The 20,382-nt window shown below is 42.7% G+C and overlaps 1 protein-coding gene across 1 annotated transcript; it reads left to right on the plus strand.

The window, feature by feature from the left end:
- Positions 1 to 723: 723 nt before the first annotated feature.
- ttc13 (tetratricopeptide repeat domain 13) lies at positions 724 to 17,404 on the plus strand. The gene is given in 23 exon segments (XM_070925799.1): positions 724 to 904; positions 2,260 to 2,354; positions 3,705 to 3,780; positions 3,881 to 3,951; positions 4,103 to 4,168; positions 5,011 to 5,103; positions 5,939 to 6,055; positions 6,149 to 6,259; positions 8,498 to 8,580; positions 8,766 to 8,907; positions 9,147 to 9,321; positions 10,049 to 10,205; positions 10,769 to 10,899; positions 10,987 to 11,119; positions 11,810 to 11,902; positions 12,160 to 12,243; positions 12,649 to 12,733; positions 13,075 to 13,184; positions 13,511 to 13,646; positions 14,635 to 14,714; positions 15,001 to 15,079; positions 16,507 to 16,586; positions 16,670 to 17,404. Coding segments are annotated over 23 exon segments (2,493 nt in total). The 3' UTR covers positions 16,785 to 17,404.
- Positions 17,405 to 20,382: the final 2,978 nt, after the last annotated feature.

The following is a 20,382-nucleotide window of genomic DNA, read 5'->3' on the forward strand; positions in this document are numbered from 1 at the left end:
GGTGGACTGTAACTACTTACTACTACCACGACTACATAACGGTTGTTATAAAGGTTTTATATCCAAATCAACCAAAAAGGTATAGTTCTAAATTAACCTACCCAACAGTATATAGGCTAATTTAAAATCAGCACTACCTGAACTATAACTGCAAAATTGTGCTTACACATGACTGCATCACCAATGACAGTCCAATAATATAATGTATATAAATACAACACTGTTGGGAGCAATTCTGCTGCCTAATGAGTACTTTCACTTTAAGTACATTTTACCGCTAATACTTCTATACATTGTGAGTGCAGGGCTTTTACTACACTTTTACCATACTACATACATGCTATAATGTGATATAGTAATATTAGTGGTAAATGAAAAGACTGGTATGAGATGGACTCCAGTAGCCTATGTGATCACTTTTACACCAGAGGCTAATAAGACAAATATGATTTGGATTTCCAATAGAGCAGTGATTCGTTTGTTACTTAGTTGTGTAGTTTGGTTTTAGTTTGAAAGTCACAACGGGAAACGTTTTTGTTTGCTCTCGCGTCACACTGGAGGGACCGGTTTGGCGGCCGCAGAGCATGTTGGGAAATGTAGTTTGACCATCCTCTCCGGTTGCGGTCTTCTTGTTCGCCTCCTGGAGACTCGCGCGTGAGGGGGGCGTGTCGTGTGCGTTTGGTTTGGTCGAACTGCAGCAGCTTCCGCTCTCTGTCGTCACACATGTAGCACAACATGGCCCCTGCCAGCCGGGCTGTTGTTGTGGTAGCGCTTTCACTACTGTACCTGTGTCGGGTGATCTTCTCCTCCGAGTATTTCTCTACTCTCACTTTGTTCAACAATGAGCTCCACAAGCAGGGATGCAGCTCGCTGTCCGACTGGGAAGAGTACGCGGCTGACTGCGGTAAAGTCTCTTATTTTCGCTGTTACTTTGCCACGTCCTCCCCGATTCATTTGTCACTGTGTAACCCGGTTAGATTAACCGTTCGTAAGCTAACGTTAAGAGGCTAATAACAACAAGCGGTGACAGCCCAGAAGAGATAACTAAGGCGAGCTCTTGCTCTTACTGCCGTAGAGGTTAAATGGGATTTGAAACAAACGATAAAAGAAAGCGAGTAGTAACGCAGGAGTGTGAGTATACTCATGTGTACATAACAGTAAGGAAACAAAAACTCAACGAAAAACCCACTTACAAGCATATTTTAGCTTACCCCAAGAGGTCAACACCAAACCCCATTCAAAAAACACGTCATTTTGATGTTGCCTTGCTCGACAGCAAAAGTACACATTTAACAGAGCATGACTGAAACATTTTTCCTGAGGGCAATGCTCTTCTGGTGGATTCTGCTGTCAACTGATACACCAAGCTATATAGTTGTTGTTTTTTTTAATCAAATCTCAGCCTTTAGGAACAGTGTGTCCTAAAGGTGTATTTCAGTGGGAGAGGATGACCGGTGAACTGGCTGTACAAGTTGACGTTCTTGGGAGATGAGTGCTGCTTGGCTTCAGTGCACAGTGATTTGTAAAATATTTTAAAGCACCGTAGCAATGCTCTTGCATGTTTTAGCCATAAGTGTGACATAAGTTTTCACCTTTTTTTTTTTAATGAGCTTTTACTACTTCCCGAGGCAATCTGCAGGTTCAGTTTAATCCATCTCACTGAACACTGAGTCAGCTTTTACAACGACCAAAGCTACGTTATCTATGTGTGGTAATGCAGTTGGAGACTTTACAGATCAGCCCATGTCCCTGCTTTATAGCATTTTACCTCATATTATTAACATAACTGGCGAAAGCGACATTCTGTTCAATATGGTGGCAGCGGTTGGTGGTTGCAAAATGCAACTTTAAACAGCCAATATTTGAATGGAGGTTCTCTCTTTCGGATTGCTTTTTTTTTTTTTTTTTAATGCTCGAAGCTGTCAGACTCAGTCCCAGTTGTAGTGTGTAGTGTTGCCTTTTGGTCTGAACAACTACGCTGAGTTATTTAAACCACATTGCTGACATGCCTTCTTGGTTTGGAATCCACCATGAGTGGGGTCAAGTCTGCTTGACATCTGAGACGCTTTTACTTTGAAATTTAAGTTTAAATGTCACTTGAAAGACCAATGGTTTGACAGGATGGAGTTTATGTATCATTTTAAAAAAATATATATATATATATTCACATACATATAATGATCCGAAATACACACCTGTATTAACTATTGTGCTAAGTGCCTCCCATTATAAATATGCTCAGAATACTTGTCTTTTCAGAGTCCTCAATTTTACAGTTGGAAGACCCAGACTGTGAGGAGGGAAGCAACCCGCCGTGCGAGTCAGTCTTCTCACTTAACGCGGAGAAGATCCTGGTGAGACCTCACACACACACACACACACACACACACACAAACACACACGCTAATCATATCTTGAACAGCCACAGTCTGTAACTGTGTTTTCTAGTCAAGTCAAAACGGCCTTCTTTTTATCTAAACGGCGCAACACTGCGCTATGTGCTCAATTTCTGTTTGACAAGCTCTCCACAATCATCTGAGAAACCATGGCTAATGATTTATTTGTGTAAGTTATTGATGGAACATTACACTATGCTCATGTTTTAGTTTGATGCACATTCCTCGATTCTTGGTTTGAAATTCTGATATTTTGAGCTAAAAAAAGAAAAGAAGCTGAGACTGACACAATCTCTCTTTATTTCTGAGGAAAAACAAAGCATAAGTGCAAATGATGGACAAGCTCACTGCGTGTATATCAAAGACAAGTACAGTGATTTATTCCCCAGCTGAAAAGAATCAACGACCTCCTCTGGTTGGCAGTTTCAGTTTAGGCGTGGTCAGAACAGAAGTGTGCTCTGTTGCATTGTCACTATCAACGGACCACACCCTGAGTGCACCCTTTACATCACTGTTGCAAGGTGAGAACCACTGGAGGTCACCAAATCCAGAGCAGTTTCATCCTTACAGAAGTTTGAAAAGTAAAGGAAAAAAAACAACAACCTGAAAACGTACACATCCGAGCATCCAAGAAAGCATCTCCCTTCGAAGGCAGGGAGAAGAGAAACAGACCGCATCCCAGTGACTGAGCGCGTCGTTCTGGTGATATTGCCACCGGTTATGTAAGGCTTTCTGATCATGTACACGCGGCAGGCGCTCGTCTCGTCAGTTGTCTCGCCGCTGTTTTTGTAAACCCAGAATGCTGCCACAGCAACATTTGCATGCTGTCAAATTTGCATCCTGTAATGGTGCTCGCACGTAAATACAAAGTGACACTTTGAGAAGGAGAGAAATGCCTTTTGATGCAATACACAGGATATTTATTACTACGCAAGAGTTTGCTTGGCTTTGAAAGGATTTTTTTCCCTCTCTTCTGTGGCCCTTAATTGCTCAGTATAACCTTGAGAGATGCTACTTGTTAAACACCTTTTTTTAACTCGCCAAAATGTACTTCACAAAGGTTGCTTTACATATATATATATATTAAATATGCTTTTTTTTAATCTAACAAAGTGTCACTGCATTCTAAAACAGAAAACATAAGTTTTTAGAGAGACTCTGCGTTATATTCTGCGTTTCTCCTCTCCTTGTCACTGGCTTCACACAGGAAACCTTAGTTTTCTGTGTGTCAGTGCTGTTTCTTGATGTATGTCTCTTTTTTTTTAACCTATAAGTGTTTTGTTTTTTTCTTGTCTCCATGTCTCACAGAACCAGGCCAAGTTGTTTATAGAACAGAAAAAAATCCCCTTCCCCGTAGATAACCACAACACAAACGAAGAACTTGGTAAGTCGGCATGTCGTTCCAAACATTATTTATATGCTTGTGCCATGTGTTTTTTTTGGTTTTGTTTCTTTACTCATCATCTTCTGTTCTGTCATTGCAGCTATAGGCTACGTTCTGATAGGCAACGGCCTTTACGATGAAGCCATCAAACACTTCTCGCTATTATTGCAGGTGTGTTTTGCAGCTGGAGAAGCACGTATTTACTCTCACTGCACCTTTTAGGATTGCAAGCTCTTTGTCACCCCCTCCCCTCCCCATCCATTTCTTTGTGGTCAAGCCAAGAGTATTTTCCTGACACGCGTGTGTGTTGTCTTTGATAAAGGGTGACCCGGAGCTGGTCAGTGCCATCTATGGGAGAGGGATAGCTTATGGGAAGAAAAGTCTACAGGTGAGTGACGGATGTGGAGTACGGCTGCATTGTTTGGCCTTAAAGAAATAATAAAATATTATCCCTGAACGTCTCGTTGTATTTTATAGTACTGCGATTTCTGAGCTATTTAAGTGCCTTGACAATGTCTTGAACCGAATAATTTAAGTTATGGCGCAGATATGAAAGGTTTCTTTCCAAAGTAGTATGTGTTTGTTTGGGAGGAAATGCTGCTGCTCGATTATTTCTGTGTGTTCCGAAACACACACCGTTCAGTACTGCGACAAGGTCTTCAGATTATTCATAGCAGATGACTCATACTTCACTTTCCTAGTTACATAGTGCTGTCTGTGCTGTCTGTGTTGACGGACGGCCTGCATTTGCATTAGAAGTCGAGTCTGCTGTTGAAAACCAGTCACACTAAAGCTCGGTGTCAGTCTCATGTTGAGTTGTGCGCCAAAATGGTCTCAAAATTAGATTTAAAACAATACCATGCTTTTTCCCCGTACCCACGCTGGTATTTTGGCAGCACAGGGAGGGAGTTGTTGTCTGTACGCATTCTTTGGATGCCTTTGGCTTTTATTTGTCTGGAAATAAAAGGCATCCTGAGTTTTGGAGGCAGCAGCAGTTTCAGGTGAACGCAGAATGACTCAGTGTGTCACTCAATGAATGCAAATTCAATCTGCCAGGGCTCTGCGGCTGTGGGAGTGTGCCCTCCAGGGAAAGGCCGGACAGCACTTTTTGTGCCTTTTTTTTTTTTTTTTTAGTTTGTTTGCGGCTCCGCTTCTAGCTTTGTTCACTATGTATTAAGGTTTGTGTCGACAAAATGTAACTGCCTGCCCCTTCCCGTGTCTCCATGCCAGGACATAAAGAATGCTGACCTGGCGTTGTACGAGCTCAACCGAGTCATCACTCTGGAGCCGAACTGGCCAGAGGTCTACGAACAGAGAGCGGAGGTGAGGCCTGTGCCCTGTGCAGAGAGAGTACCTCGGTGCTAAAAGTCACACATTGTGGCTTGGCCTCTGAAGCGCCGTCAATAGTATAAAAAAAGTAGAGATTTCAAGTGCCGTAACACGCTTTAAGACTACAGCTCTTAGCAACAATGGGTGGAATTTAGCTGATTACATTTCCAAAATGAAACCTTTCTTCTTGGTTGGTCATTTCTACACTGTTCGTTCATTACTCACCACTACATGTGATCAATTTTCTGTTTCGATGTCTGATCAGCTAAGCATCACTGGCTTCTTGAGTACGTTCGCCACATTTCTAGACTGTGTGCTGATGTTCAATTACAATTTGGCAAATCAGTGCAGTTTTATAATCGGACGCATTAGTTTAAAATTCACCAGAGTGTCCATTGTTGAAGCCGCACTAAGAGTCATAAGGATCATACTGCCAGTTTGAAAAGAAAACGTCTTCTTCCATCAGACAAAGTCGACAACACTGAGTCTTGAGTCGTCCTTTAATCCCATTCTTCGAGATCTTGTCTGCTGTTTTACTTTGAAAGTGCTCTCTCCACCTTTTCCCGTAGAAGAATAGTCACCCTCTCTAAAAGGAAATGCTGCACAATTGAATATCAACCAGAAACCGTGGCTCACACGTAACACCTCTGTACCTTTTTCTGTCTCCTTCAGCTAAAAAAAAAGAAAAAGAAAAAGGATCATAAACTTATTTTCAACCGTAATGATCAAACCAGCTTTTCCTAATCTGAAGGCGAAGCAGCTAAACAGCAGATTGTCTGGACGTTCTTTCCATTTTGTTTTTTTTTTTTTGTTTTTTTTGCATCTTTAGATCCTGTCTCCTCTGGGTCGTATCAGTGAGGCTCTGGCCGATCTGACCAAAGCCATCCAGCTGCAGCCCTCGGCCCGCCTCTACAGACACAGAGGAACGCTGCTCTTCATTTCGGAGGTTTGATCATTAAGTGTTCTGTGTGTGTGAACGTGGACGCGCATGCCTTTGTGCTGCCGTATGCGCTGATCCGGTGCTTTGCCCTCCCTCCAGGACTACGTGGCAGCTATGGAGGACTTCCAGCAGTCTTTAGAGCTAAAGAAGAATCAGCCCATCGCCATGCTGTATAAAGGCCTCACCTTCTTCCACAGAGGCATGCTTAAGGCAAGTTGCTCACTGGCTCCATTCCTAGCGCAAGCACCCCATTTATTATCTTTATTTTTTTTACTTAAGAGGACTCTAGTACATAATCAGCACTTCATTTGTGCTTTATATCCCCATTTGTTACTTTTTATGAGCTGTCAGCATGACAAGAGGCCTTTGTATACTGTAAATCGCTGTGGCCAGTGTCTCCTGCTGCTGGAAACATGCTTTGAGACATAAATCTGGGTGGAAATCACTTTAAAGCAATCAACTTCTTTCAGAAAATCTGGGTATTTTATTGTAGAAATAAGGCTGTAAATAAAATAAAAAAAAGCCGTGTCTATATTATGTTTACCGCATGCAGGATTAAGGCATAAGGGAAAAGTTGAAATCAGGATGGACCAGACTGAAGCTCATGGTCTTGCATGCATATTGCATGTGCAAACTTAATTACTGTTTTCAATCGTCTGTGAGCAGCTGCAGAGTGAATAGAACAGCTTTCTCTGGTGGAGGTTCTGCGTGTGGGTTGATGCCACACTTTGAGAGGCGGACCTCTCAGTAGGAAGAGGCTACTGTGTTTCACACCAGAGTTTCTGTTGTCTGTTTGTTGTGGAGGGGGTCTGTCTGTTCAGCCAACTGGTGGCAAACGCAGAGGCTGCAGAGACTGCTCGCGTCCGTCTGGGTCACTTATTCCTTTGATAGAAAATACTTTTTTTTATACACCGCAGCGACTCAAATAAATCAGAAGTCATTGCTCCATGCCGAGCATTGTCTGCAGCTGTTTAATCTGCGGGTTTTCATCTGCAAGGCTTGTCTGCAAAGCTCCTTCAGTTGTTGTTTTTTCTATCCTGTCACGTGTGTGTGTGTGTGTCTGTATGGCGGTTTGTGGTTGTGTTTATCACCTCTGCTAACCCTTGAATAACCAATTTCCTGGGGGAATCCCTGCACAGCAGTTAACTAAAATCAACAACACTCTGAATATCTCTGAATATATCTTCTGTTATGTGAGATCTGATACCAGAGTTGTCACTCTGATTGCAAGGAGTTGCGTGATGTGCTCTGGTTGTCAGAGCGTACTCTTTCATGATAGTGGAATCTGCCTCAGCTAGTTTCATGGAAACAAAGTCAAAGTTGCGCAATCTGCTTTTTGTCAGTACAAACTGCGACTGAGGCAAAGTCGTTTCTGTGAGAAAGGAAAATACTGTGAATACTGAATACTGGCCTTTGTCTGCTAGACCCAGTAGGTGGGAAGCAAGGATCACATAGTCAACTGTTACTCCAGTTACACGAAACATTATTTGCTATATGGGAAAAGAATTGGCAGTATGTAAATAATGTGTAGTTTTTCTGGCGAGGCAGAAGCGGGAACTCGTTTCAAGCTGTTATTTGGTTGGTTTGGATGTTCTTTGACCATGACTCTACTCTACTCTCCGTCAGTCCAGACTGAAATAGCGCAACGACTACTGGTTGGATTGCCATGACATTTTGTACAGACAGACGTGGTCCCCAGAGGATGAATCCTACTGACTTTTCCTCTGGCGCCGTCCCGGTGTGCCAGATGGCCAGTACACTGGGACGAATTCCAGGGGGCCGCCGCACCGTTGGGCCAGTGGGCCGGTGTTTTTTTGTTGAGGGTGTTTAGCAGTTTGTGTTAGGCTCTTGCTCAGGAGCCAAACAGTCCTTATTTCAGTGTTCGGTTTTATGTTAATACGTTAAAGAAATCTGCACATTTAAGCCCACAAATCTATAATAAAGCTGCTATGATATGCTTAAGGTGTAGTCACAAAATTCAAAGGCAATGTAATGTAGTGTTTTTAAAATACTTTTGGTCTTTAAGACAAAGAGCAAAAGGTCAGAGCCAGTATATAAACGCTTAGGAGAAAGTTGGGATACTTATGACAAGTGAATTGAATCTCTCCAGTACGTCTGCAGCAGAGATGGAAATATCCCAAACACAGTTGATTTGCATTTGCCAAATAATTCAGGTCTTTTGAGGTCTCTGCTCAAGGGGGGGGGGGGGGTTCTGTTTAGTTTCTAACACAGGATATCAGATGTGAGCATAGAAGCAAAAATCCCATCAGCAGTGCTCACATTGTGATGCCGTCTGTAGACCAAAAAAAAAAAAAAAAACTGGATATATATCTGATACGAGGTCTGCTGAGTCAGCATTATAAGTCCATCCACATGTTCCCTATTGCAATTTCCTGTTAACTCTGTCGTCACTACTGTGCGAACGATTGTCGTGTTTTCTCTTGCCAGGAGGCCATTGAGACGTTCAAAGAGGCGCTGAAGTTGAAGTCTGACTTCATAGATGCTTATAAGAGCCTTGGGCAGGCCTACAGGTACGGCAAGGGGTGTTCACAGTTTGTTTCACGTGTGTTATGCGTCGTTGAACATAGCACGTCCTCTTGTGTTTGAGGAATTGAGAGTCCTACCTTTCCCCTCTGCCTGACTAACAACATGTCCCCCTGTTGCTTTCTCTCTCTCTCTCTCTCTCGCTCTTGGCGTCTCTTCTTCCTCTTTCCAGAGAGCTGGGTGATTTTGAGTCAGCAATGGAGAGCTTCCAGAAAGCCCTCATGCTGAACCAGAACCACATCCAGTCTCTCCAGCTCCGAGGCATGATGCTGTACCACCACGGCTCGCTGCAGGAGGCCATAGGCAACTTCAAGGTAGAGGAATCCATCCGTCCTCTGTTAGGATGTATGATTTCATGAAATTCTATCTTATTTCTTATGCTTTTATACCCCAGACAAATTGTAGCATCTACCAGTTCATCAGCTAATACACTGTACAATACCTTAAACTGTGTACTTATACTGTATGTCCAGCAAAGTGATGTCCATTTTTATTTTTTTTTATCCCTTATGAATTTCCCTCACGTTCTCCTCTCCTCTTATTTGACCTCCAGAGGTGTCTTCAGTTGGAGCCCTACAACGAGGTGTGTCAGTACATGAAGGGGTTAAGTCACGTGGCCATGGGGCAGTTCTACGAGGGCATCAAAGCTCAGACCAAGGTCATGTTGAACGACCCTCTGCTGGGACAGAAGGCCAGCTCCGAATACCTCAAAGTGAAATACCTCAGAGGTCGGTGTCCCCTGAACACACGTATGAGTTCATTCATGAGAGCGTTTCACCAGAGTTTATACCGCGGCCGCTTCAAATTCTCAATTCCGATTGGCTGGCAGGTGTGGTACCTCTGATGCAGGCGTTTGTTTTGCCGTTCTGAATGATATTAATTATCCTCCAGGTAATGACAGCAGCACTGAGGCTCGGCTAAAGATCTTGCAGTATTTGTAGAACCACGTGTTTGATATTTGCATGAATATTGATGTCGGTGTGTGTATATATATATTCCTTACTTATACTGGATCATTTTAAACGTCATGAATCGTCATTATACTGTAATGTGTGTGATATAAAAGTGCCACCAAATCATCCAGAGATGTTCTGAGAATCAGTCTGTCAATAGATGCTTTATTTATCCCTGTAAGGGCACACACAATAGGAGGAAGACAGCAAAATACTGTTTATCACAAAACTGAAAACATTCACAGGCTGTAAGTTTAAAAGGAAAAGTCATCCGATATATTAGGAAAAACTATGCAGTGTCCATTTATCCCACTGTCAAAAGGAAATCGGTCACTTACTTTGGAAAATGATGCATTATTTTAAATGCTTTCACTTTTTTAATGTCAGGTAAGCTAGAATTGAATATAACTTGACAGCGTCCATTTCTAAAATGAAGCATTACTCATTTGACATTATATCTAATGCTCTCTCCCCGCTTTGCAACACCTTGTTCTTCCACCAGAGTACTCCCGCTACCTGCATTCCCACCTCGACATCCCCGTAGCGGAGTACAACGTGGACCAGGACCTACCGGGGAACTTTAAGAATCACTGGGCCAAGAACCTGCCTTTCCTTATAGAAGACTATGAGGAACAGCCTGGCCTGCAGCCACACATCAAGTGGGTTTGATGGGTCTGTCACGGCAGATTCACTCCTGCAGCAATAACTTTGACCATAACTGTACGCTGTAATGACATATTGCTTTTTTTTTTTCAACCAAAACTGTAGTTATTGTTACAGATGTGAATGGGTTTCAATATAATGACATCCGACAGATGAGAGTCATGCATTTTTGTTGGTTTTATTTGAAGTTCAAGTGAGTCATCATTAGGAAATCTGAGAAATCAGGATCCATCACCGCCCTAATTTCCTGAGCCGCAGTTTGTAGTCATTTTCCCTGAGCTCAGAGTTGTGGCAAACACGGCTTTGTGGTTGAAAGCTAACACCTGCCGTCTTTCCCAATATGACACGAAAGCTCCAGCGCTCCTCAGACAGATATTTTTACGCCTCTGTCAGCCAGCTGAAACTTGTTACTTCTGTTTTACAAATTTGTTCAGAAAGTTGACAGGCAGCAACAGCACAAACCAGAAAAGAACAAAAAACAAAACAAAAACCTGCACACTTCACGACAGCTTTTGACGAAATTCCTCCTCCGCGTCCTCCTGTCTTTGTGGTTTTTCAGGGACGTGCTGCCGCAGAACTTCGACAGCTACAGCAGTGAAGTTCAGAAGCTGATCTGCACGGCCGACCACCTGGGGGCGCTAATGCAATACGACACTCCTGGCTTCTTACCTAACAGGAGAATACACAGAGGTACCACTGAGAAATGCGTGCAGTTCACGTGGGTGATTCAAATATTAGTAATAGCAGCGCAAACACGTGTCGTCTGTACTTTTTCAGCCATGGGTTTAGCAACGCTGGAGGTGATGCAGGCCATGCATCGAACATGGAGCAACTCCAAAGTACGAGTCAACGGCAAGACCAGGCAAATGCAGTGGAGAGACATGTTCGACATAGCCGTTAAATGGAGGAGGTGAGGACCTTTTTTTTTTTTTTACTAGAATTTTAATTTGAAGAAGCCCCCTTTAAAAAAAAATCCAAAAAACATGACATAATTCAAAGGCATGGTGTACCAGGCAACGTTATGGATTTTTCCATGAGTTTTGGGGGGGTCTAAAGGACAGAATTTTCTCTGGAAAAAGGCAAATAGTCTGTGTCGTAATGATCTCTATATGCCAGGATCAATTGGCGTTATAATACAGTGACTGCAGACATAATTTACTACCTGAAAATGTGGATTTAGTCTTGAGTTACTCTTAAAGCATCCAAGTGTACGTTTGGTTTGGCTAGATGACCGAAACAAAAATGTGTGTCTACATCGTGTTCCATGAGAAATGGAATCCTAATCATCTTCAGGAAATAACCGTAAGAGTGCCAAGGAATGAGATGAAGGCAGATGTGTGATAGCCACAAATTCCTTATGTTTAAACCATCTTGCATAACAAAATGAAGTCCGGACTGAAGCTCACGTTCAGCTATGTCCTCATGTCCTCATGTGGTCTTGTGGACACGGAGAACTCAAATCTGTAAACTGTGAGATTTCGATTTCGAAAGTAAACCTTTCCCTGTGTCTCTCTGGCCAAAGAGTCTTTGGTCCTTAGCTGATTGGATTTCAGTGTCTGACAGACTAAACAGGCTCCCCCCCCCCCCCATGCTTTCATAGGATCGCGGATCCAGACCAGCCAGTTCTGTGGTTGGACCAGATGCCCGCCAGGAGTCTCAGTCGAGGCTTCAACAATCACATCAACCTCATCAGGTAACAGGCCCTCGGCAACACGCTCTTCAGTCCCTTGAGCGACTTGAATTTCCACACATGCCTCGCTTGAGATTTTTCTCAGCTTTGTAGCGCAAAAACTTTTGATTGAATTCCTCGTAACACGACCCGGTTCCCTCTGTTTTTTTAATTTAATTCACCGTAGCCTTGGTTCTGACGAGCTCACTGATATCTCTTCTTCAGAGGTGACAGTATGTTGAAATCCTTTTTTCTTTTTTTTTTTTGTCTTTCTTCTTCAGGGGACAGATTATCAACATCAGATACCTGGCCTACTTTGACAACATCCTCGACTTCATCAAAGACAGAATACTGGTGTACCACGGGTGAATCACAGTTCCTTCAAAAGACACATCATAATATTCTGCACTGCCTGAGTTGCTGCAGTATTTTAAGTTTTTCTCCTCACTCTGCATTCAGAACTCCAAATTGCCCTAAATGCTAACACAAAGGAGGCTAGCATTAACCCAGTGGTGGCTGCGTATTTGTGGCTGGCATCAGCGCGTCTCTCCTAAATGATTTGACAGCAGTTATGTTAATATGCGTGCCTACAAAGCAGGATTATGTTCGTAATTTATTCCTCCAGGCTTTAGTCATTTTGCATGAGCAATGTTGAGGAAGTGTCTTATGCTAATATAATTGAATATTCCTTCTTCATCAGTTTCCTTTTCTTTCTTTTTTTTTTTTCCTTTCTTGCTGCTTCTTCTTTAACTTCTTGTTTTCTGTCTCAGGGCGTACAACCCCAGAGGACTGTTAGAGGTCCGGCAGGCTCTTGAAAATGTGAATAAAGTAGAAGATCTGCTTCCTATAATGAAGGTAAGGACGAAAAAAAGGGGGAAATTAGTTGAGAGGAAAGTGAATAGAAAGATGCTGCGCGTGTCTAGATTAACCTATTCCTTCTGGAGTTTTTGATCGGATCTCGCGGCCCTCATCGGTTTATTCAGTTGCCCGTGATGCTGCTGTTTCCCGAGTTCAGCAAAATGAATCGTCAAGCTCGACATTTAGGTGGTTTATAATGTCAAACGTTTTACCGTTAGAGACCTTTCTGAAGCAGCACAACATCCAGTTATTTTATTGAATTTTTTTGCTCGTTTTTTTTATGGCTGTTCAGCAGTGAAAACCCGGGATGGTTGTTTGTGTGTTTTTATTTCCTGAAGCAGTTCAACAGTAAAACCAGAGATGGCTTCACGGTCAACTCCAAGGTGCCGAGCATGAAGGACCCTGGGAAAGAGTACGACGGTTTTACCATCACCATCACCGGAGACAGGTCTGCCCTTTGCCTTTTTTCCTGCAGTGTATTTAAGGTGTCGATCTTATGTCATTTTTAACGGACGGAACACCAACATGGGGTATTATTTACAAGTAAAATCAACAGCAGATGTTTTGTCCCCCAGAATAATAACACTTTTCTTCCAAGCTTTGATGAATATGTGGTAAATTAAGATAAAGAAGATGAATTATGTTGAAACATTAAAGCTCAGTATTACAGCAGATAATAACAGTTTGACAATTTATCCATGGGGGTCAGTTATTCAGTTTGGACCATGCTGACAGTCCAAACGAACGAACGATGAAGTGTTTTCTGTATTTCAGGGTGGGCAACATGTTATTCTCAGTAGAGACTCAGACAACAGAAGAGCGGACGCAGCAGTACCAGTCGGAGATAGAGTCCATCTACAAGGACCTCACCGCCAAAGGGAAAGCATTAATGCTGTCCACTGAACTGGGGGTAAGATTGAGCGCTAAGCTGCTTCTTTCGGCTCCGGCGTCCCACAGGTAATAGAAAGCAGGGGCATGCTCAATGCAGTGACTTGTGGGTTGACATTTGTGGACAATTTGGACTACACGTCATCTTGAGTCGAAAAACGCCCCCCCCCCCCCCCCCCCCCCCCCCCCCCCCAACTTAACCTCTGCAAATAAAATGTGATAGATGGTAGAGCTGTGTTAAGTTAATCGCCAGCATTTTGAATAATCCCCGAAGCGCTGAAGTCGTTTGTCAAGCAAAAATGACAAATGGTTCTCTGGTTCCAGCTTCTTAAATGTGAGGATTCAATATGTCGACTGATAGGGAACATAATCGTTGGTTGCAGCCCGTGTTGCACAAACGCGATCTTTTAAATGGTTCTGCTGGGGATCGGGTCAGCAGATGGTCAGAAGGGGAAAAAGAGACAAGAAGCCACAGAAACGGAATGATAGTGAACTGGGCTGAGCGGGCCGACAGTTTTCACACATTAGCACAGCACAGCGGTTAGCCAGTTCCCCCTCGGCATCTGACAACAATCAACTCTTCTTCTCTCCTCCTCCTCCTCCTCCTCCCCTCCGCAGGAACAACTTTCATGAATTCTCCGGAGAGAATCGCAGTCACTTTGCAAACAGGTCCCTTTACAGGATTCAGGAGGAGAAGCCTTTTAGCACTCGCTGCAGTGAAAAACAGACTTTTAGACCTTCTCTTATTGTCCATCTGTTGTTTGTTGCTTGATTTCTACTGATAGCTGTGATGGCACCCGACAATGCCCCTGTTGTTTTAACAATGAGACAAGGGCGTTGACTGGCCTGAAACAGACACCTGGAACAATATGCCGTGTTTTGACTCTCTTTCACCCTGTCTGGAGAAACTGAAGACAATACACAGAGAGGACCGTTAAAAAGATGGATGACACTGTCTGTAGAAACAACCGTTTTTGCGACTTTACAGTTGAGTACCTTTGTTCTTTCAGGACGCAGACGCCGTGTGTAACCTGATCCTCTCCTTGGTTTATTACTTCTGCAACCTCATGCCCCTCTCCAGAGGATCCAGGTAATTTCTGAGTCGCGACGGCCTGCAGACGGGACGTTAAAACATTTCCGTCGTTTAATGACGTGAGCTTACGTGCCTCTGTGATGTGCTGGGACAGGTTTAACTGTTGCGAGAGTAACTGTCATTTTAGTTTATGCTTTGAATCAGATCCCCCGTGACCAAAAATGTTTCATAGTAACTGAGGAAGCCTCTCTCTCCTCCTTGCGCAGTAAGGTTAGCATGTTTTAGCTTCAGCCCAGGTTTTAACTGCGCTAATGACGCGAGTGTTTTTCCTGATCTGCTTCAGTGTGGTGGCCTACTCAGTCGTGATGGGGGCACTGATGGCCAGCGGGAAAGAGGTCATCGGCAGGATCCCGAAAGGAAAGGTAAGCACGAGCCACTTTCAGACGCTACGTAAAAGTCATAATGGAAATATCGGCAGGTCCCGCCAAGTAACGCTTCCTTTTCCTGACTTTTACGTAACAAAACATGTCTGAATCAGTCTGAATGAAATGGCTTGAGATTAACGCGAGGACAGAGATGAAACACGTCTTGTTTGCCTTGATCATCATCATCTGCTGTGCTCATATCAAAGCATTGATGAACAAATAAAAAAAAAAAAACGCTTTACATAAAGCTTGTGAGAATGAGTTGAAGTCCCAACTTAATGTCTGCTGAGGACAGAAAACCCTCTTTTACTTATTTGTATCGTTAAACTTTTCAACTCGCAGCGCTTCCTCTCACAGGTTGCACAAGCCCGTGGCTCTTTCTGTAACGTGTGCTTTCATATCTGAATAAAGCCGTAAAAAGACGCCTACGTCTGAATGACAAAGAGGCGTCACTTTCACAGCTTGATCCAGCCAGCAGTGTTATGTCTCCCATGCCTGAAAAGGGCTTTAGTGTGTCTAAAAAAAAAGTACAGTACGTGAAAGACTGGTTGAGGATCAGTAACCTCCTATTGTTGTTCTCGTGCCCAAATGAAAGGTGTGCATTACACAAGAGCCTGCCATTGCATGTCTCCGAGCATTGTTCCTAACGCATTTATTTTGAGGAAGAACTTGGAAGCTTGGCTGATGTTCTCAGCCATGTTGCAACTGCCAAGCGGACACATTGTTCCCGAAAACGCAGAAATCTGATCGGGTGTTCAGAAAGCTGAAGTGTGTGAAAAGTTCGGCTGAGGTCAAGTTTTCCTTCAGCCAGGAAGCTCGTCGACTGTCCTCGCCGCCTTCCGTCTGCTCGACTGAAGAATGTCTGCTGATTTGTGGGTCTTTGACTCTGGATGGAACGACAGAAACGTTCGCGTCAAAAGCCCTCTTGCAGACATATCGCTGCCAGTGTGGACATGAGTTCAACAGATTTTCCTTTTCATTTGTTTCATTTTGAGGATTTTTAGCGGCTTGAAGAGGGAAAGATGACCAGTATTTCACGGGAAAAAGCAAAACAATTGAGACAATTTTGAAAGTGGTGTCCCAAATTTGCTGGTAGACAAGGTAGTTGAATACCTAGCAAGTATACGGTCATGTTCAGAAAATAAGGAATCTCAAAATGAGCTCTCAGCGACAGAAAGTTGGCTTCCCTAACATTTTTGCCACGTAGTACCTGTTGTCTGTACAGCTGTATGTCATTGTTATGCAAAAGCTTTGTTTGTACTCGTCTGCGCTGTAAAGCAAGAGCATCTCGGATTCATTCATTCTGACGAGTGGTTTTACAAAAGCACCGTGGTTAGGCGTGTAAAAACGGAGGTCAGAGAAATGAAAAATGTGGCATCCACAGTGCGCGTCCTCTAAACTGTGCTTGTTTGATTTTGTTTCAGCTGGTGGATTTTGAAGCCATGACCACGCCCAGCCCAGACAGCTTCAGTACAACAGCAAAGACCTGGATGACTCTCAAGAGGTAGGAAGACAAAACGTGTCCGTCCGTTCGTTGCTCTTCTCCTCGGCAGAGACCCTCAACTCTCAACTCTTCTCCCCCGACAGTTTGCCAAGTTGGTACCAGAGTCTTCCGTCTGTAGCGGAGACCTTCTCGTCTACCAGAACAATGATCGAGGTGCTCAACACGGACTCGTCCTCACACTGTCCAAAGAAGTCCTAACACGACTTCCCACGCAGGAGAGAAGTCTGTTTTTAATTAAGTCTTAATAATGAAGCTTGTACACTGGGCAGAACAAAGGGACTGTCTTCTTCTGCAACCCAAACAAAACTGGACCGAGTTCTCCAAAAGCATCGTAGCTTTCATGGTAATTGTTTCAAATTTTAGACAGAAAGTCCTAGTGTTGTTTGACACATTTAGATAGAACTGAGGTGAAAATGTTACCTTTATTTGGTTTGCGGAAAGCTATAATGAATCTTGTTTTGGTTCTTTTTTTTTTTTTGGTATAAAATCACCTCCAAATCTGGCCCTGTTCTCGTTCATCCTCCCTTAAATACGCTCTCACACACGACTCTTAACACTGCAAGTCTTGAGTTCTTCCACCACTTACACTGAGGGCTCGCGTAAAAAAAGAAACCGCCTCTGTTTTAGCACCCCGGCGAACGGCATGAAGAGCAACGGTCGCTGAGACGTTTCGTTAACTCTCTCTCTCTGCAGTAGTTTTAATGCTCTTCGTAAAGCGGCGGACAGATCTGGTGGTCTGTTGAATGGTCTCAGGCGGTTTTGACCTCCAACTGCGGCAGTCAACTGTCTATACTGGTTATAATAGAATTTCAGCTCACAGAGCACATTCAGTCAAAGTATGTTAAGCTCAGTATTGAATCAGTCTTTTTATTCAGGTAACAAAAGTACTGAAGTTCTGGTGCTTGTGACGACGCTGCCTTGAATTAGTATTATGGTATGTCCAGCTGTCTTGTGGGGGGGGGGGGGGGGATGAGCGAGAACACGAGCGTCACAGTTTGGGATGCAGAAGTGATTCTGTCCACCCTCTCTTCTTCTCTGCTTTTATAGGCCTCGCGCTGAAAACACCTAAAGCACAAAGTACATCTCATGGTTAAAGTCCTACTTTTTTGATGACCTTGAACTTTTACATTGGATGTTAATTTGTTGACAATTGTTGGTTAAGTTTTGGATTGACACTGTCAGGTTTTCTTTAACATGCAAGGTTGTAATTGGCACTTGAAACATGTTTTTGCTGTGCGCGCACACACACACACACACACACACACACACACACACACACACACACACACACACAGTCCAGCCTATCAGCAGAGAAGAAGTTCAGGGATTTTGAAACAAAAACCTTCAGGGCTATTGAATTCCACTTGGGATACTTGAAGCAGTCTCTTTTTATTTCGTTTTCTCGACACTTGCAGGGAGGGTCGCTTCTCTCATCGGGTGTCGAGCCCCGCTTTCTTTTAATGTGACCAATAAAGGGTGTAAAGATGGGTTGGCTGCTGAACTAATATGGGAGCAACGAGTCAGAGATGTTAGAGACTCAGAGAGCCACTTGTTTGCTTTTTTTGTGACATAAAGTCTCACATAGGGCTGGATGAAAAATGTGTCTCAAATGTGAAGATTTCCTGTTTTTTTTTTTTGTGAGGTTCATGTCATTACAAATTGAATAAATTGGGGGGTTTTGGGGGGCTGTTTTGAGGACAAAAGAAACATCATGACTGTTGAAAATGTCTGATATTTTATGATTTCAATATTTTGTTGGGTTTTCTGTTCAAAGTTTGTTTTACATTTACAACAGAAAAACGGAAGAAAACAGATCACAGATCATCAATGCGACACGATGAAACCGTTATTTTTGGGCAAAGATAAAAAAAAAAAAAAAGAAATATAGAGTATATATATTCATGGCTCACAAGTCTATGAAAACAGATAAAGGGGCCAACGTTTTTCTTGAAAAGCTCCATTTTAAAGTTCATTTATTTCAATTGATCACACCTTTGTCATATAGTATGTAAAAACAGGAATGCTCTCTGACTGTTGGCTCTTGTAGAGGACTGATTATAGGTTTGGGGGGGGGGGGAGCACACCACAGACTCTTATTTATCTAGTTATCATTCCTTTAGCTTGCATCGGATGCCATCTGTGTCAATTGCATTTCTTTTCTTTGGATTTTCTTATGATCCCCTTGGGTTACATTGGCTCGAGCCGTTCTTTAAGACACCTCAGAGTGATAGTTTAGGAGAAAACCCTTCAAATGTCTTCACCACCAGTACTGTCTGTATATTCCTACATAAGTGACTGAGCCGAACTTCGCGTAGCCCGCGTTTCTGTCGAGTCGAGCTCACAGGTATATGGCGAAACCCTGGTCAGGATAAAATGGGATCAAGAGGAAATCCTCACAAAGACGTTTAATTGGCTGTAAATTTGAAAACGTGTGTCAGGGGAAATAACGCTCGTGTGGTTTTCTGTTTGATCTTCCTTTCTAGTGAACGTTTATTAGTTTTAAAAGAATGAATTTGACTAAATTCTGAAAATTTTCAATCTGGCAAGGGGGGGGGGGGGGGGGGTAATCCTGTGAGGGACGTCGTTGGATTATTGCAAACGGGATGTGACGTTTACATGCAGCAACCTGGTGAAACAAATATACTTGAGTCAGTGATATATTGAGGCTACATTACTGTGTATGCAACTGCTGCCTTTGTTTTTTTAATAGCTCCTAAGTCAATGTAGGTTTAAGCAGAAACTCAGCAGGTAATTCACCTGGAATGATCTTAAAAGTACTCAGTCTTTTTGAACAAATTTCAGCGATTTTCCTTTCTCTTTCATTGCAACTGTAATGAATTGGAGGCCTTGAATGCTCCAAGTATCACCGCTGAAAGTCGTGTCAGTGCTGCAGCAGTTCTCAGTTGAATGTCCGGTTTCCTAATTTTGTCATTTAATTAGATCACTTCCAGAAAGTGCAAACAAATTTGTCTGCATATCTAATTCATTTCCTGCATTACTGACAGTCTTAAGCTCGTTTGTCTTTGTGTCACTTTTCCATATCAATGATTGTGCCGACTGGTTGTCATTTTCTTTTCTGCACTGGGTGGCCCAGTCGTTAAGTGCTATGGTGGGCTTAAAGCTTAAAACTTGAAGGAGGGAATGCTCCATTGAATGAGTGAATGAATGTTCAGCGGTCAATAAAACTGGTTGACAGTTTTAACAGGCTCTGTTGTTCTTTTTTTTTGGAAACCTTGAACTTTTTAGGTACATTTATGGAAGCCCATAAAAAAAATGAGAAAAAGACTACATGGACAAATTAGGCATGATACAATGAAAATACTCATAGTATTCACTTACTTAGTCGCAATTGGGAAATATTAGATATTAAGTACAACTTTTGACTAAATTAAGGAGATACTAAGTAAACAAATTTACTTATTAAAGTGAAATTACACTAAGTCAACATTTTGAATTACTAAATTAAAATGAGGAGATGCTAAGTAAATCATTTGACATACTAAAGTGAAATTATGAGGTATAAAATAAAAATACTACTAAATTAAAATAGATACTTAGTGATACTGAGTTAGTCAAAGTGTTGACTTAGTATTTAATAAGTTGGACTTACCATGACACCATTTTTATGAATTATGAATAATTTTTAATGTATTCTTTTATTGTTTGGGCGTAAATGGGCTTCCATACAAAGTGGATTGACTATACCTGAGCTTCTGGAGAACACCTCCAATCTTACGGTAATTACCAATCATGAAAATACACTTGAACAGGTTGGTATCAGAGGCCTCCATATAGC

The sequence above is a fragment of the Enoplosus armatus genome, chromosome 19 (assembly GCF_043641665.1).
Source record: "Enoplosus armatus isolate fEnoArm2 chromosome 19, fEnoArm2.hap1, whole genome shotgun sequence".
In the NCBI taxonomy this organism is placed as follows: domain Eukaryota; kingdom Metazoa; phylum Chordata; class Actinopteri; order Centrarchiformes; family Enoplosidae; genus Enoplosus; species Enoplosus armatus.